Source organism: Lutzomyia longipalpis, chromosome 1 (assembly GCF_024334085.1).
Source record: "Lutzomyia longipalpis isolate SR_M1_2022 chromosome 1, ASM2433408v1".
NCBI lineage: Eukaryota > Metazoa > Arthropoda > Insecta > Diptera > Psychodidae > Lutzomyia > Lutzomyia longipalpis.
In genome coordinates this window covers 38,299,647-38,317,653 of record NC_074707.1, presented here as the reverse complement: position 1 = coordinate 38,317,653, position 18,007 = coordinate 38,299,647, and the positions used below count along the sequence as shown (strand labels likewise).

The window sequence follows — 18,007 nt, the reverse complement described above, 5'->3', positions numbered from 1 at the left end:
TTCTGTTGCAAGCGAAAAATTTGGAAAACATAACCTCAAATTAGCTGAAGTAAACAAAATTTTTCCTCCAATGTTTTCTTGTTTTTCTTTGAATTCCACCACATGACAAAACTCGGCAGTTTTTCCAGGAAGAACTTGTTTATCTAATGGTGCTTTATGTGTGGTGTACAAGTGTTTAGAGAAGAAATCTCATTGCGATAATTGCATCCAAATGCGAGGAACATTCTGTGAGTAATTTCCCTCAGTTTTCTGTGATTGTTTTCCAGTTTTTCGCTATTTTTGCAAATCCCGGTGATTAAGTGAAGGGGAAAATTGTGAAGCGAGAGTTTTGTTAGTTATTTTTCATTTTTCTGTGAAGTTTTCATAAAATCTGGAAGGAAAAAATGCGTTCTGGAGAACGCAACATGATGAAATATGCGCAGCCGGAAAATATTGTAAACAAAGCAAGAATAGCGAATTTCTCCGCGGAGAATATCGGAATTTTCTTATGTTTCTTCTGAATTTTTATTAGTCTGTCCCAAAAATATCATGAAACTATTATTATTTTATCAAATGGGGCTAAAGTTTGGTGGACATTGACCCAATTTTCTTCAATTTTCCGTACACGTGCTAGCTTTTCTGATTTTTCATAATGAATTAATGCCGCAGAAGCAAAATTATAATACAAAATCATAATTTAGCCGAAAAATCATTTTAATTAGAATGTTTCACGCGACTGCTTAAATGTTTCATTGAAATATGATCACATTTGAAATATCATCAAATAATTATCTCCTTCTCTTTCTCACCCACAAATCGTCAATCGTGTATCTCACTCTCTAACCAAAATACAAAATTGGAGGGAAAACGGCTTCCAGAGAAAATTTAGTTCTTCCGCAAAACTCTCCAAGAAAACTCGTGATTTCTCCCCTAAATTATTGTCCTAATTTTACAAAAATCCCGACAAAATCTCCCCAAGATTGCAATAAAGTGAAAAACGTGGAAAGCCGGTGGAGAAATTCAATAGAAATTGATTAATTTTACGTGTGAAAAAAGTGAGATCATAGCGTGGGTTGGGAAGAAGTAGATGAGGTGGCTGACTTTTGGCCTCTTTTTCCGTGCAGGTAGATTTATCTCAAGGATGGCCAGCAGTGGAGCTAAATTTTGCAGCGAAGGACAACCCTTTACGGTTTTCATTGAAGGGAACATCGGGAGTGGGAAGACGACCTTCCTGAATCACTTCCAGAAGTACCAGGACCTCGTGTGTCTCCTCACTGAGCCTGTGGAGCAGTGGAGGAACTGCGGTGGGGTCAATCTTCTCGATCTCATGTACAAAGAGCCCTACAGGTGAGGTTAATTTGCATTCTCTGCCTTCCGGATTGAAGTTTCTGAACGGAATGTTCTTCCTTCTTTCATCCCAAATAGATGGGCTATGCCCTTTCAGACCTACGTGACAATCACGATGCTGAATATGCACGTGCAACCAACGACGAAGCCCGTGAAGCTGATGGAACGATCAATGTACAGCGCCCGGTATTGCTTTGTGGAGAACATGATGCAGTCCGGGATGCTCCACGAGGGGATGTACAACATCCTCCAGGAGTGGTATGCAAGCATTGAGCGCATGATTAACGTCCAGGCGGATCGTATTATCTACCTCCGGACAGATCCGGAAGTTGCCTATGAACGTGTCCGGGCACGTGCACGTTCCGAAGAGAGCTGCGTCCCTCTCGAATATTTGCGCCAAATTCATGAGCGCTACGAGAATTGGCTAATCCACGGGCAGCATCCCTGCCCGGCTCCCGTGACGGTACTCAATGCAAATCTCGATCTCAGCAACATCGGGACAGAGTACGTGCGGAGTGAGAGCAGCATCCTCGAGCCCATCATTCAGAACACAGTCCGGCAGCCAATTCTCGCATCGCCCAGCAAGCAGTCAAAGGAGGCCTTCTAGCAGTGGCCCCCCTCCAAAACAGCCTAGCCCTCCCGCGTAATTTATTCCCCCCGCTAGAGCTAATGGTGTTTGTTTTTTATTTTAAATTTTTTTGAGTGTGAGCATTTCCCGGAGATGGAACTGGATGAAGAAGAGAGGACCAAAGAAAGAAGTCCCGATGCACGCGTGGAATTCCAAAGGCAATTTAGAGGAAATTATTAATTATATTGTAAAGTAGCAATTTGTATTACTTTTTTTTCAATTGGATACAATAAACGGAGTTTATTCCACCCACAAGATGTTTTGAAATTATTAGATATCTTGTCATATAAACAAGCTCAAATGATGATAAAAGAGCAACGATTTGCAATTTTTAAAAGATATCTGGGAATATTTTTCTTCGTTTCGATGTCCTTAAGATTTGTGGCAATTTTTTGTTTATTTGATTGAAGTTTGTTTAGAACTCTATTTGATTAATTAAAAATAACACTGATTAGTTTAAAAGTTGAAATTTAATCTCTAATCAAAACAAATATAAAAAAAAGCGCGAAGAAAAACTTGATAAGAAGAGATCTAGCGGAATTTCAATGAGGAATTAATTACATAGGGTTTTTAAAAGATGATCATTCTGAGTGAGGAAAAAATGCGATCGCAACTAAAAGAACGAAGAGATCTCAAGAATTCTATGAAGATCACCTTTTAACTTGCGATCTTGCGTATTTTGAAGAATATTTTGATGACTTAGAATGCTTAGGACGCTAGAAAATTTCGTTATATTAGGTAAATCACAGAAAAAATTAAATAATTCAATGAAGGCTATCAGATCAAACGGCGATCTTGCCAATCCTGCGATCTTGATCATGTCCTGTTTAAAAAAAAACCGTTAATTTTAAAGAAAAAAAAAAGATTTACAGGGTGGCCAGGAAATTAGATCATGATTTGATCAACAATAAAACTGATATACAAGAAATTGAGCAAAATTTGAATATACGTTGAACTCAATAAACAATAAAGTAGTAATGATCGCAAATTGGAACAGTATTTGAACAAAATTAGCTGGTGTTCCTTTAGAGATTATTTAGTTTAGATATTTTTACACAATCGGCGCATATAGCCCAAGTTGTTGAGCGCCTCCAAACCCCTCCATATTAGTTAGTAGTAGTATTTTTACACAAATTCACTTAACCCTTTCGTGTCCATTGAGCCATTCGCAGACCCAAACGGGAAACATTTTATTTTCTCGATTTTAAATGAATTTATAATTATTTTTCCAAGTTGAAAATACATTAAAAGAGAGGCCAAAGAAGACGTTTTGAATGAGAAATATCTTCTGAGTCCTGAGTGCTTCAACAGAATAAATATCGTGATTAAGTGAAATTAAGTTTGGTAAAATATTTAGCAAAAATTGATCAAACAAATTAAGTGAATTTTGACTAAATTTAATAATAAGAAAATGTTATGGTTGAAAATTTTTATTGTTTCATTCATTTTATTTAAACTAAACTAATACTAATATTGAATAATCTCATTTTGGGTATCAAATACACATCGAAAAATGAGGACTAGGTCACATGAATTGCGATCTTACACCTAATTCAGTAATTTAGATCATAGGGGAGACCGGGGTAAAAATAGTCATTTTGGAATTTTCAAATGCCAATTTCTCCCAAAATATAAATCGGAAAAATCGGAAAAAATTAGGGTGCAAAGCCCTACCAACCTATAATTTTTGACAGTAATTTGGAGGTTATCCGATCAGTACTTTAGGAGTTAAAAATGAAAATAGATTTTTGGCCCATTTCCCAAACTTTTGCGTATTGAGAAAAACGCGTTTTCCGAACATTTCCTTCAGCAGTTTTCCCATCTGATAATTTTTCTCACTAGCTGGATTAGTGCAGAAAATGTTGCCAAGGTGTATTCTTCAATAACTTTTAATGATTTTTCTCTACAATTTTTTGAATCAAAACATACCCCTTGGGGTAGATCGGGTCATCCCATGTAAATCATATGGGAGATCGAAATTTTTGGCATATTTTCTATTCATTTGTTGCAAAATTGCGTGTTTGAGAAAATCGCAAAATTCTCTGTTTTAGTGCGTATAAAAGTAAAATTCCTTGTCGCGGATCAAAAGGTGAGAAGTTTAGCTATCAACTACTGTCAATCTCTCAGGTGAGAAATCATTGGAAATGTCGGAAAACTGGACCGACTTTATTTAGCCAACTGGTGACTATATTTACCCGCCGCGTTTAAAAAAAGTCAGAAGCGGAAGGGTTTAGGAAAAGCTCGAAAACTCATATTTCCCGGGGAGATAGAGAAAAGTGGTCTGAGACAAAGTTGTAGGCAAGAAAATTTCCTATAAGAATGACCTATTAAGGAAATTTTCTTGTCCTTGGGGAATCCTGCAGATAAGGATTTACGCAAATTGACTATTTTTACCCCGGTCTCCCCTACATATATCGCAAATAAATTGATATAAAGGCTATAAAAGTCCTGAAAAATTGCTGCAAATTGTAAAATACCTGACAATGAGATACCAATTGTCATAGCCAGGTACTACGATTCAGACTTATGGGGTGGGTCCGTCCGTACGACCCCATGGCCCACGAGTAACTGAGCCAACCGTACTACGGTGGTTGGGAGAGAGAGCCACCTTAAGACTCCCGCCAACCCCACACACATAAGCCAATCTGTCCTATACCATGACAGTTAGTACCAGCGGTACTACATTCGGCCATTCCTGACTTTTGTGACGTCCTCGGCACAAGCTAGGAAAAGCAAGACAGATTGACCGAATTTTCCCGTGATCTTCGACCAGTATACTTCGCAATGAATGCGATAACAACTGCGGTCCTTGTATAGAGTACAGGTCTGTATTAGACAACAACTCTTTGCACAAACTGAAGATCATATCAAAATGTTCCAGTGGAACCTCTTCCGACCAGTATACTTCGCAAAGAATGCGATAACAACTGGGTTCATGTGTTCTAGAGTGCAAGCCCGGCACAGTGGACAACAACTCTATAGACGACTGGAAGAATATATCAAATTGTTCCTAATGGAACCGTACCTGGTAGTCCAAGTACACAAGGGTTCTGTTTGATTTAGTACGCCAGTGCACATGACACAAAATCATCACACCCATGAACCTACAGAAGGTTCTCTCAACACGGCTTTCGCCATGTTACTTGTTTCTCATGGAACATATGTCTAGACTTAGCTTACCCAGTTCCAGGAACCGTAAGCTCGTTCCATAGAGACTAGTGTCTCCGAGAAACCATTCGCCGTATGACTAACTATCAAGAACCTTGGACCTAAATCTTGGATTGATGTTGATCAATACGACATTTCAGGTTTTCAACGTAACAGGCCCACCATGCAAGCATGATGCCTCTCCGCGAAAACCTCGTCATGCTTTATCTACACCAGTATCATTTACTCACAGACTCATGAATCTCTATATCATCTAATCAACGAAGACTCATGAATGTTGTCTTTAGTATTAACTGGTTGCATGACCTGAATGTCTTGTCTAGCTTACAATGCGTCCATTGATCGCCCAGACCTACATTCCTATTCATCCATTCTACCATATCTATTGGGACATCAAGTTGATACCTTGCTACATCATAATGGTTCTATGGATGTTTGAAGAGCTAGTTTATCACAGTATTACTACTGATCACATAAACAGAGTGAATCGCTCTTCCATATGCACAGGCACACTTCTCTTCTCCTGATACCTTACTATGCGAAACTATAACCTCAGAGAACTTCCTTTCGCCCAGGTATCCAATGTTTTAGTAAACCTATTCCGAAGAGAAATACTACTCTTAACCTGTTCTCAAACGACCAAATTCCTCAAATTCCTCAACTCTTCCCCCTTTTTTTTAAGAGGAGTCCCAGTTGATCCCCTGAACAATTCCTTAGAATCCGTTCAACTTGCTCAACTCTTCCTTTGAGCCATCCATTACTCCTATTTGAGTTCCCATCGCTATTGAAAATTTCAAGTCCCTTCAATTTCTTTTAATAAAAATTCTAATATTTATTCCTATTTCAACTACTTTAGAATTTTATTAAATTTTCATCTTCACAGAAATTTCCTTCTATTTTCAACGTCATGAAAATTTCACCTTCATGAAAATTCAATTTTATTTTCATTACATGACAATTTCACATCATTTTCAGAAAATTTCAATTAATTTCATTTACTTGAAACTTTCATTTTCATTGCTTGAAAGTTTTAACTCATTTTCCATTCTAGAAAATTTCAATCCATTTTCTTTTTCATGGAAAATTTCAATACATATTCTTTCAAGAAAATTACTGTCCAATGAAATTTCTGTTCAATACGCGACTGAAAGGAAACTTGCAATTTATTTTACGTTGCATAAGAATTCAACCAATAATTATATAACGTTTGAAATTTTCATTTTTTTTTTCAACTTTTAAAAATTTTCCTGAAAATTTCAACACATTGGTTCCTTATAATTCTTGTGCAACTCAAAACCCCTTTTTTTCAATCGGGTTGCATCTATAATATGATTTCCCACACCATCTTACAACTGCAATTATCTCAAAATCAGGAATAAATAAACCTTTCTTTCTTTTGTTTTTAAATTTTATTCCATTAATAGCTGTAAGGAAATCTCGTTATTAAATTCTCTTAATCGACTAACACATGTTTACATATAAACATAAAATTCAACATTAAGAGAATAACAGGGGGTTGAAAAGCGCTTTTCAGGGTTAACATTGAAATAAAATTCAATAATATCAACACAACCAATTTGGAGAATACCACTCTCCAATCTAGAAGAAAATACTTGCGATTTTCCCTTCTCTTTTATTTTGCATGCATTTGGTGCATGTATCTCTTCCCCGCATCCTGCTCAGCGTGCCAGGCTCGCTGTGCGATGCAGGCCCTGTTGGTGTGAGTGTGTGTGTGATGCTCTCTGGTCGCTCGCTGCTGCGCTCCTCGCTGCTGCTCACACATACACGCGTACCATCCATGCGCGCGCCGCTCTAGCACACACACACATATTGTTCTCTTTTTCTCACGCCACGTTTTTGCGCATTGAAATTACGCCCGAAAATGTCATAATTTTTCACACGCGGTCAGCTTTTCCAGCTGCAAAACCGTTTTTCACAGTTCAGGGAAACATTACGCGGATTCCCATGCCACGGAAAAGCCCCACGAAGGACTTTTTTCCCCCTGCATTTCGCGACGAACACGTCACGACATGTCAAAAATGGCACGTATTTTCTCGCGATTTTCACGACATTTCGACGCGTTTTCACACAAAACGGCACTTTTCCCGCCGAGGAAAACTATAAAAGGCACACACGGGTGCCACAACGCGATTCTCTACGCCGCGAAAGTCCCAAAACGGTGGACTTTTTCCGCGAATTCCACACGGTGACGTCAAAGTGACGCCATGGAATTTTTTCACTCGCGAATTCAACATTTTTCGCACGAATTTTACGTACACGCACTTCTCCACTTCCGCGAACGAGTTTTTGGGCTTATCCCACTTCTGAATTGTAAAATACCTGACAATGAGATACCAATTGTCATAGCCAGGTACTACGATTCAGACTTATGGGGTGGGTCCGTCCGTACGACCCCATGGCCCACGAGTAACTGAGCCAACCGTACTACGGTGGTTGGGAGAGAGAGCCACCTTAAGACTCCCGCCAACCCCACACACATAAGCCAATCTGTCCTATACCATGACAGTTAGTACCAGCGGTACTACAAAATGATCATTTGATAAAAGATAAAAATGCGTGTTTTTGTTTTCTTCGCGTTCCTCCTCCTGATTGCTCTTCAAAGTAAAGTTAAAGCCCAAAATTGTAAAGAAATGACGAATAATTGTGCTTCAACACGTTCAAATCCAACTGCAAACTGCTGCCAATCTTACACACAGTGCACCAAATTCTTCCCAATGTCGTGCAAAGATTGCAGGACAAGATATGAAAATTGTATAAAATTTGGGGGCTAATAAATTCAACTAAAATGGTACAAAAGTGAATGTTTTCTTACCAAATGGTTTTAACTGTTTTTCATAAATTACTAAATTAAAATTCCCATGAAAAAGTCCCCAGGACTTCATAAAATCTAATTCGGATGTAATCTTCTAAAAAAGTCTAATCTAAGGACCTGAAAAAAGTGGATAAAACCTTTCTAAAGTCATGAAATCAAACTATGTGAAATTATCAAACTTTAAAAGAAAATTTTCTTACCAATTGGCGATTTTAAGTGAAAGAATTGTAAAAAATGCGTTAATTAAAATTTTAACCCTTTCGCGTCCACTTGAAACATAGAAACATTACTCTTTTGATCACGATATTCATTCTGTGGATGCTTTTAGAGAATATTTCCCAATCAGAACGTCTTTTTTTTGCTTCTATGGCGTGAATTTGATGCTTTTCTAACTTGGAAAAAGTATTAAATTCTTAATAATTTGGGAAAATAAAAAAATTTCACATTTAGATCTATGTATGACCGAAAGAATGCAAAAGGTTAACGAGGTTAACTCTTTAGTCAAGACACATTTCGCTCTAAAAGATCGATCTACACGAAAGTTTTTAAATTAAAATCATTTTTATTTCTAATGCTAAAATAACTTACCTCCAGATTTTTTTTTATTCTTTTAAAAATTTAAAGACAAATTTTCAGTTTTACTGATCTGTATTTCCATGATTAAGATATCATCAATATCCATCGTTTCACATAATATAATAATTATATTTCCTACATCATGTCACTTAATACATTCAATACTCTATGTTTTTTTTCTTTTTAATTAATTTTCCTTTAAATCTTTTTTTTTATTTATTTCCTTTAAATCTTGCTTTTAAACACACACATTTAAGAAATACGATTAATTTACTGTGTTGTTTTCATCTTTTCATCTCTAAATACTAACCCCCTTTTTAGTTGGGATCTAGTCTCTCCTTAAATCGCTCTACTTTTACGCAAATAAATTCATGTGCACTTCTCTCCTTAAAATCTAAAGAAAATGTTTTACTTCTCCTTGCCTTTCTCTGTGTCGAGAGGGACAAAAGGGGATAATGAACGTTTTTTTTAAGGAACTTAAATTAATGTTATATTAGGGCCATACTGTCGTCACAATGGTCATTAGAGGTTGAGATTTTTCTTTTACTTTTTTTTAATATTAACTTTCTATCTTCTTTGTTTTCGAGAACAAACATATACACACACATGTTTTACATAAATTTTCCTGTATCCTGTGGTCATGGTTTCTTGCTCATAAGTGGCTTCATCTGATGGAACACAATTAAAATATTTTTAAAGAACAAGACTCGTACGAATAACCATTCAAATCGTCCTTAAAAGAAGCATATTCTGCTTTTGATTTTCATTAAAAAAATTAATTTTGAGTATTTTTTTTAAATATATATTTTTTTAATAAAACATTGTCCTTTAATCAGATCTTTAAAAAATAACTACTTAATTTTGTTGAAAAGTATTCGTACGAGCCTTTAAAAAATACAAAATCAATAATAAAATAAACATGATTGGCACATTTTTTTTTTATTTTGAGAGAGAAAAGAAAAGAATTATTAATAGAAATGAAATTCAAATAATAAAAAAAAAACATTTGTACTGATATCCTTAAAAAATCGGATAGATAGGGATTTTAGTTTTAGGTTTTAGGGGAGGGGATCAGTGAAGGTGAATGACTAGATATTTTGGTGGATTTATATTTAATTTTTTTTTGTGAAGGGGGATGAATAAAGAGAAAATGTCCGCTTACTGTCAAAGGGTAATCATCTGCAAAAATTTATGTACATCACACATTTTTTTTTCATAAAAATATTCGTTTTCATAGGAAATGCATAAATTCGTTTATTTTCATTTTTCAAGTCTTCTTTTTCTTCTTTTTTTGGGTTGTTAAAAAATTCTTCGAAGTAATATTTATAGAAAAATATCGAAAAATAGTTTTTTTTAACTCGAAATTGGGGTGAATAGAATCATTCATAATTTAGTAATATCAACGTCTAAAACCGAATAAATTTTGTATTTTTACGCGGATAACGAAAAAAAAGATATAATTTTTATAAAAACTACTTTAAATGCTTTAAAATTTTTTTTTTAAAATTAATCATGACCGAAATATTGAACTTCTGGAAATTAATCCGTTTTGGTTTTTTAATATGTAATGTCCCGAACAGGATTCCAACTTTCGTATAGCATATTTATTGAATTTAAACGATTTACCTTCAGAAATATTCAAAAGCATCACTGTTCATTCCAATTTAATTTCCGGACTATTCTATTTAACTCCCGAAACAAGAAATCATTAAAATTGTTTTTAATCAGTTTAAAGAAAATGAGAAAATTTTTCGCTTGTAACATGATTCTTAAACAAATAAACAAAATAAAAAGTCGCGTCCGGAAAGGATTCAACAGGGTACTGTTTTTAAAAATTGAGAAAAATCACCAAATGGGTTGTAAGGGGAGCCTCGTTAGCGCCATAATTGGGGGCGATATGCAATGGGAAAGCATTGCACTCGTCACCCCATTTATTGTGCTGACGAGGAACCCAAAAAGAATAAAACAAACGAAATTCTGAATAAAGAGTACAGTTGGATTAAATGAGTCTTACAATTCGGTGCCTTCACGAGGAACCTTTCATGGCGATCCTGCCAGTTCCATTTCATTAATTGTGAAAATTGTGAAAAAAAAACAATCATTGAAAAAGTTTAAGTGTAATATAATTGAAGTGAAAAAATAGCGAATACAACACAATGGGAAACTACTGCACCGCAGAAAAGGAAGCCCTTAACACTTTACAACAAGGAGGCAATAATGCCATGAGTGCAGCCATCGATAAGCCCAACCTGTTTGAGCAGCGAGAGGTGTGCTACATCATCGTCCTGGCCGTAGGTGTTACCCTTCTCTTCCAAGCCTGTTGGAAGATTTGCTGGAAGAAACTCGAGGCCAGAAGACAGCAAGTGCAGCAAGTGAACATTGTCTAAGCAGAGTCAACGCAGATTCAACAAAGATCCAACGCAGATTCAACGCATAAAGCAGACACAAAAGGATTAAGATAAGTGTAGACATTATATATGGCCTTAAGCCAAAGGGACACTGATTCCCAAAGTGAATTCAAAAAATATTTAAGTGAATTAAAAAATATATGGTCAAATTTAAAGAAAGATGGCCCCAATAGGCAAAGAACAAAAATTGGTTTTTATGCACTTTTAAGCTCTTTTTAATTAACCAGAAAGAACCGAAAAATGTACTGGTAAGCTGACCAAGCTTACGAGAGCTGTGTTTCTTTCAGTGTACCAATTTTGTGAAAGCAAACTAGAACGCTAATTAATTTAAATACGTGCAAAGTCGGGAAAAGTTGAAAAGTCATACCCTAATAAATCTTTAGAAGACCATATCTCGAGAACGGATCCATAGATTTTCATAAATTTTTTTTTGTTTGAAAGGTCTTGAAGTCAGCTATAACATATCGAAAAATGAGAAAAATTTATGTCGCCATTTTCGAAAAATTCGAGTTCGAAATTTTCGAAAACTTTGTTTTTGAGTTTAGCGCCTCTTGCGGTCATTTCTCGAAGTTGCAATGTTCTAGGCATTTGTAGGGTTTCACGAAACCTTTCATTTGCGCTTGAGTTGATCAAAATCGGACTTGTAGAACCCGAGATATGACATGCCAACTTTGGAAGGCTATATCTCGAGAACAGATCCATAGATTTTCTTCATTTTTGGCATTGAGCTAGATAATATGGTCAGCTATAACATATCAAAAAATGAAAAAAATTTATGTCGCCGTTTTCGAGATATTCATCGAAAACTCATCGAAAATTTTGTTTTCGATTTTCGGCCCCCTAGCGGTCACTTTTGAAACTTCGTATGTTCTAGAGAGTTGTAGGGTTTGTTGAGAGCTTTCATTTGAGCCCGGGTTGATCGAAATCGGTCAAGCCGTTTTCGAGTTATGGTCGATTTTCGATGAAAAATTGTGGCGGCCATATTGACTAAACGGCTTGACCGATTTTCGAAAATGTGGTATCGTTGGAAAGGTATTGATGTCCCCTACAACATATAAAAATTTCAGATTTTTAGCTATTACAGGGGCTGAGATATAGCGAAAACAAAATTTTGAGGTTATTCAAAATGGCGGACGGAGGGGAGGGGGGTAAAATTTGACGTCATAATCGGATGTCTTCCAGTCGATATTTAAACTTTGCCGTTTACCGCAAGTCTCTATCTATCACCGTTCTCTCGCAATTTAGGGTTATACTCCGGCCGGCCGGCCGGACGGCCGGCCGGCCGGAAAAAAATTTTTTTTGGCGCATACGTTTTTTGGAATGTGGGGACCCTAATTCGTGCTCATCCCAAGTTTGAGCCCGATCTGACGACTTTCGATTTTGCTCGGTACACAAAAGCTGTGTCTGAAAGAAACACAGCTAAATATTAACGATTATAGGACCTTGTTTGGATTGTAGTGTGGTGGTAAGCGAGTGGAATGGAAAGCGATGCGTCAGCTTATTGTTGAAGAAGGCTGGCGCATCGGAAAGTATTGTAATTGAAAGAATTGACACAAATAAATCGACTGTTGAGAGGGAAACACCTCGTCTTTCAAACCCTTCATCAAATACAATGCATGGCGATCCTGCCTGCGACCGTGATTTGCAAAGTGTTACAAGTGAAATTGTAAAAGTGAAAAAAAAAGTGTTTCTGTCTCGAATCATGGGGAACACCAATGTTAAGAACGAGATATTAAATCAAGAGAATACTAACACTATGGGCCTATTGTTAATCTTACTCATTGTTTTCTATATAAATAATAGGGCCCAAAAAGACAAGAAAAGGCGAGACACGAGCTCCGCCTGGAAACTTTGAGAAGAGTAGCCTCCGTCCCCGTGGACGTGTAGTGAAAAAGGTGAAAAAGATCCTGCTAACGTTGAATTTGATCGCAAAATGAAACCAAGTTAAACCAAGTGAAAAAAACCAAGATAAATTCAAATCTACATTTCAGAGTATATATTTCAAATTTTGAGCATCTCAAACTCAGATTTATCTAGTAAAGGGACGTCCGTAGGCGATTAATGGGTTTTCTTAAAAGACGGATTTTCGGTCTCAAGCTCGGTTAATTAAATTTTATTCAAGGCCAACGTTTCGGACTATTTAAGTCCTTCCTCAGGGCCTACAAAAATATGAAAGAATACATGAAAGTCTTAGACTTTTGCATAATTTCTTGAAAACAAATTTTCATGCATTTTTTTATGTTAGAAAATGTGTTTTTTGTGTGTGTGTGTTTTTTTTTAACACAGAGGACTTTACTGGTACTTGCTACCAATTTGAACCTTAAAATCGTCACAGAATAAAATCTATTGGACTTATCTCGATGAATTTAGCATCTATGTGTAGGGAATTTTAATTACTTTAAAATAGCAGAAAGAAAATCTCGTTAAAAGTCTTTTCTTTGGAAGATAATTGAGGTCAAAGTCAGAATCCAACCCGGAGGATCAAATTGGTAATAACTACCAGTCAAAATCTCATACATTTTTGCCATTGTTTTGAGGTTATGTTTCCCCATATTTCCCAAATAAAGAACTCTTGTTCACTTTTCCTCGGTGAAAATCATTAATGTGAACTAATTTTATTGCCGGAAGTGACTAAAGCATTACTTGAAGAATCAAAATTTGTGATGATTTAGGCGCAATAGTAAATTAAGCAAAACTGCAGCTGAAAAAGTTGTTTGAATTGGCAATTTTGCATCGATTCTACGCAATTTTTTTTCAGTGACGATTTTCTAAATTAAATATTTAGTAATTAGGTGTAGGAATGCTTGAAGGAGATTGAGAATTAGTGAAACTTTCGATCCTATTGTTCAATAAACTGATTAATAATTAATTATTGAGCATATTTTATCAGCTGGTAGTTATTACCAATTTGATCCTCCGCGTTGTGCCAAATGTTGGGTCCTCCAGTGTTAAATTCTCTATTCCTGTTCTTATTCACCCCAATTTCTCAGAATTTTTATACCTCTTAAAATAATATTTAAAATACTATGGGAGCAATTTTGGACAAAATAAAAGACAAAATATTTTGAAAATACAAAATATTTTGACATTAAATGTAATTTTGCACAAAATATTTCTCTAAAACTTTTGTCAATCTCTCCACAAAAGAAATTTTTGCAATTTTAGGTACAATAATAGGTGAAATATTTTGAAAAACTGAAAAATTTTGACGTTTAATGCAATTTTAGACAAAAGACAAAAGATTTTTTGTGTCAATCTTTTGACAATCTTGTGAGAACGTCTCCACAAAAGATTTTTATAGGAGAATTGTAATTTTGCACAAAATAATTTATACATTACACAAGAAATATTTTGTGTTTTACAAGCATCTCGTCGAGGTGCTTTTATAAAATCAAAATCTTTTGTCAAACTGGTGTTTACGCGTTGCATTTTTTAAAAGTTTTCTGTCATGTTTCTCGAAATAGGGATAATAATGCAATTTCGGGTAATTGTGAAGCTTTGTGCAAAGAGAATTTGTGGAATGATATGAAATTCAGCCAATTTAGCTGTGTCCATTTTCCCTTTTAGCGGTGTTGGGCAAAAATGTTATGGAGAATTTCTCTGTCTTTCCGGCAAAAATTTGGGAGATCGCTGACAAGTTCTAACCCTATATAATCAGGATTTTGGATCAGAGATCCCTTCCCTATGTTCCCGATGCGACTTCTTATGTGCAAAAACGAAATATGTAGGGCTAATTAATGCAATAAAATATGAGTCAATCAATTCATGTAAAAGAGAATCATATCAGAGTGACTCATTAACATTTTCTTGGTGTAATGAAAATCGAACTGATGAGCTAGAAGCCAGATGGTTTTTTGATCTTCCCAACATCCTTGGGGTACTTAATAGACTACACGCATGCTTGACTTGAATTTCCCTAAAAATTAATTCAATTCAGATTGTTCAATTGCCCCAATCGTAAACATAACCTAATAAGAATGTTATCTTCTTCTTATTTTTTCCATCTGTAAACTCTCCACTCGAAAGAAAAACACGTCACAAAAGGCGACAAAATGTATCAAAAGTCTCCCAAAAGATATTTTAACCTTTGGAATGCGGAGGCCTTGGTAGTTACGTAGAATGCGAAGGTGGGGTCGTTGAACGACCCCAAAAAGAAGGCCAATTTTCTCCCAAACTATACAACCTGGAGTTGTCGGGTTAGTGCCTATAGATTCCTTATATAGTTCTCTTGCCCCTTGCATCACAAATTCGCCACCCGGAAACACGCAGAAGAAGATATTAGGGAAAAACATTTTTCACTCATTTTTCACACTTTCTTCGTGAGAAATTTGCCACGAAGTTGACCGCAACTGCTATTTTTTTTCACTACTTCCCCACATTCCCCTCACTTCCCGCACCGAGATAAATGGCAATATTTCTCGAATATTCCTTATTGTTTTGCACATTTATATGCTTCTAATTATGTTTTATGTTGTTTATGTTACTTATTCGCGATAATTCTGACACTGAGATGGTAAAGTGAGAAAGTAAACACAACCCTTCAACCATATGATTTATGATGTGACTAACTTCATTCTAAGAAATTTTCCACAGCATGGCCGTTACACCAATTTTTGAATTCCCTTCTTCTACATTTTCCTTAATAACTTTTCTTGTGGTGGACGAATTGCGCTGAAATTTTTACACAACCTCCTCAGATAACCAAAGAACTTATTTCCAAAAGATGGGAATGGTATCTTTTATATTTATGGAGATATAACACGAAATATAGCGCTGGGGTCGTTCAACGACCCCGCTCCGCATTCCAAGGGTTATTCTAAATTGCTCTTCATAAAATGTCTTTTGTAGACTTCACAAAAGACAAAATATATTTTATTTTGTCCAAAATTGCTCCCTATAATTTTCCGAATAAAAACTTAACAAATAAACCAAAAAAATCACTTTTTGAGCTTTTTGAGAATAAAAAAATGTGTCATAAATTTTTTGCAAATGAATACCCCCTTTTGGGGTACCTGCTGTGTGGCAGCAGCATTTGCGGCGGCCCCTCACGTGAGATTCCTTGGGGAAAGGTAAATGTATTCGTCACAGTATAGTCCTAATATCACAACAATGTCCAATTGGAATACATAGACGCTAGATTTGCATTAACTAATAAATAATTAATTGAAATAACTAATACAATATGCATAATTGTAACTCTTGACGTTCTTCTGCAGAACACACTCCTACTAAAGTAATTGCTAACGTAGTCATTCATGAGATACGCATTGAATGGTAATTGCATCTTCAGACACGGCCACCACCGCTGTGGGGCCCTCAGCGCCCTGCGCCACTTAGCCAAATAGGTGGTTACATTGTCAACATCAGTTACTCGCAGTAAGTACGTGCACCCAGCCAGCACGGGGAGCTGCGTGCGTGGCGGCGTCCACTGAAGATGGTTCAATATAAAAAACAGAAACATAGGAGGGAGGACAGAGGGGGCACAGCTGTGAGGGGGCCCGGATGGGGGAAGCGGCGGTTGTGACACGGTAAGCATGGAGAGTTTACGCTTCTGTTTTTTATACGTGAACAATCTTAGTTACGGACAAATTGGTTTCTTTGGTTTTTTCAACTCAGCCTCATCATCACCACATACCTCCGTGTAGCGCTCCCCCTTGAGGGAGACAATCTTGTTGTCGCGATACCGCACAAGCTTCTTCGGTTCCACCTTTGGTGCCACGGGCTTGTACTCGCGATTCTCGGAGCTCTTATCCACGTACGAGTACCGCGCAATGATGCGATTCTTCAGCTCGGCATCGTCAATTGATTGACTCTTTGGTGCTGGAATATTCGTGCCATTCCCCACGAGACTCTGCCCTGACTCCTGACGATGCAGGAGGATCTGCGTGGCACGATCAATGTCCCCACTGGCAATTGTGATGCAGTGCTTCACCTCCAGATACGTACTCTCGGGGAACATCTCCTGCAGCGCATCACACTCCTCGGAGAAGAAATCGCAGCTGGAGCTATCAGTGGAGCCACCATCACTTGTCTCCGACAGATGCTGCACCCTCTTGATGCTACCCCCCTCGGGAACAACGGGCGCCACTGGAGCCCGTGCCCGGAGCTTCGTTTCGGGGAGAATGTCAGCGAGATTGAGGGAATTGAGCGAGAGATCAAGGGGATGATCCTTTGCTTGGGAGCCCTGCTGCTTGAGCTTACTCAGTTGACTCTCCAGCTGGAAGATCCACGTACAAATGACACCCGGATCAATGCGTGAGAAATCACTTATGTACGCCGACATCATCTCAATGAAGCCCTCAACGTCGAACGAGGGATCCTGGGAGGCTTCCTCGAGAATTGAAATCACATACGACAGCACAATCTCATCCACAACACTCAAATCAGCACCCGGAATGTGTGAATTGACGAATTGGAAGAGGCTCGTCTTCACCATCTCATGCTGTTGCTCCAGATTCATGCCACAGAAGTCTCTCTGAAAAACATTTTTTCACCCCCGGAAAATTCATTAAACAATGAAACCCATCAGAGCCATCTTAACCCCCGGAAAAACTCCTCAATCCCTCTGAAAATCCCCTCAAGACAACTTCTGGAAACAAAGGACCCCAGCAGAGCTGCCCTGAGCTCCAAAATCCCGGGGATTTGTGCAAATTTCAATGGGAATTAAGTGAATTTGCAAAAATTGTCAAACCGATCAATAAATTTGGGGGCATTTGCAAAAAAATCCCAAAATTCCACAAACCTGTCAGTGTTGCGTGAGAAAGGGGATTTTCCTGTGTCCACTGGGGGCTCAACTGATCACTTCCAATCACAAAGAAGGCGTCTTTTGGGGCTTTTTGTTGAGGAAAAAACGTAAACAAATTTTTATCGCAACCCAGTGAAGATTCTCAAACGAACTTTCCTAGGAAGTTCTCATGTTTCTCCGGGTGCTTGAATCTATGGAGTTTTTTATATAAAAAAAATAAACAGAAAAGGCTAAAAAAAATAAGAGAAAAAAAGAATTAAGAGAAAATCTAATGAATTTCCTCATTCAGCATACAAAGAAATCGTTCAGAAAACAAAATAAAA

At 37.0% G+C, this 18,007-nt stretch overlaps 2 protein-coding genes across 3 annotated transcripts; one reads left to right on the top strand and one right to left on the bottom strand.

Annotated features, from left to right (window-relative positions):
• Window positions 1–3: 3 nt before the first annotated feature.
• Window positions 4–2,209, top strand: LOC129787213 (deoxynucleoside kinase). Of its 2 annotated transcripts, none has more exons than XM_055822598.1 (3): window positions 4–227; window positions 1,104–1,326; window positions 1,405–2,209. In XM_055822598.1, the coding sequence occupies exons 1-3, from the start codon at window positions 212–214 to the stop codon at window positions 1,931–1,933; spliced, it is 768 nt and encodes a 255-aa protein (XP_055678573.1). In that variant the 5' UTR covers window positions 4–211; the 3' UTR covers window positions 1,934–2,209. The 2 variants fall into 2 exon arrangements, with proteins under 2 accessions (XP_055678573.1, XP_055678575.1); XM_055822600.1 differs by lacking the exon at window positions 4–227 and adding an exon at window positions 824–1,034.
• Window positions 2,210–8,584: 6,375 nt separating this feature from the next.
• LOC129787211 (CUE domain-containing protein 2-A) lies at window positions 8,585–17,854 on the bottom strand. Its single transcript, XM_055822596.1, has 3 exons — window positions 17,682–17,854; window positions 16,575–17,414; window positions 8,585–9,199 (listed from the first exon to the last, which is right to left on the bottom strand). The coding sequence occupies exons 2-3, from the start codon at window positions 17,397–17,399 to the stop codon at window positions 9,170–9,172; spliced, it is 855 nt and encodes a 284-aa protein (XP_055678571.1). The 5' UTR covers window positions 17,400–17,414; window positions 17,682–17,854; the 3' UTR covers window positions 8,585–9,169.
• Between the last annotated feature and the right edge of the window lie 153 nt (window positions 17,855–18,007).

What these genes read in the sequence shown, in the direction of transcription:
- LOC129787213 (XM_055822598.1), top strand. An exon ending in ATGTACAAAGAGCCCTACAG is followed by an intron (nt 1,327 to 1,404) that starts GTGAGGTTAATT and finishes CATCCCAAATAG; the next exon opens with ATGGGCTATGCCCTTTCAGA.
- LOC129787211 (XM_055822596.1), bottom strand. Translation starts at nt 17,399, where the DNA reads ATGAATCTGGAGCAACAGCATGAGATGGTGAAGACGAGCCTCTTCCAA. An exon ending in AGGGGGAGCGCTACACGGAG is followed by an intron (nt 9,200 to 16,574) that starts GTATGTGGTGAT and finishes GTGTTCCATCAG; the next exon opens with ATGAAGCCACTTATGAGCAA.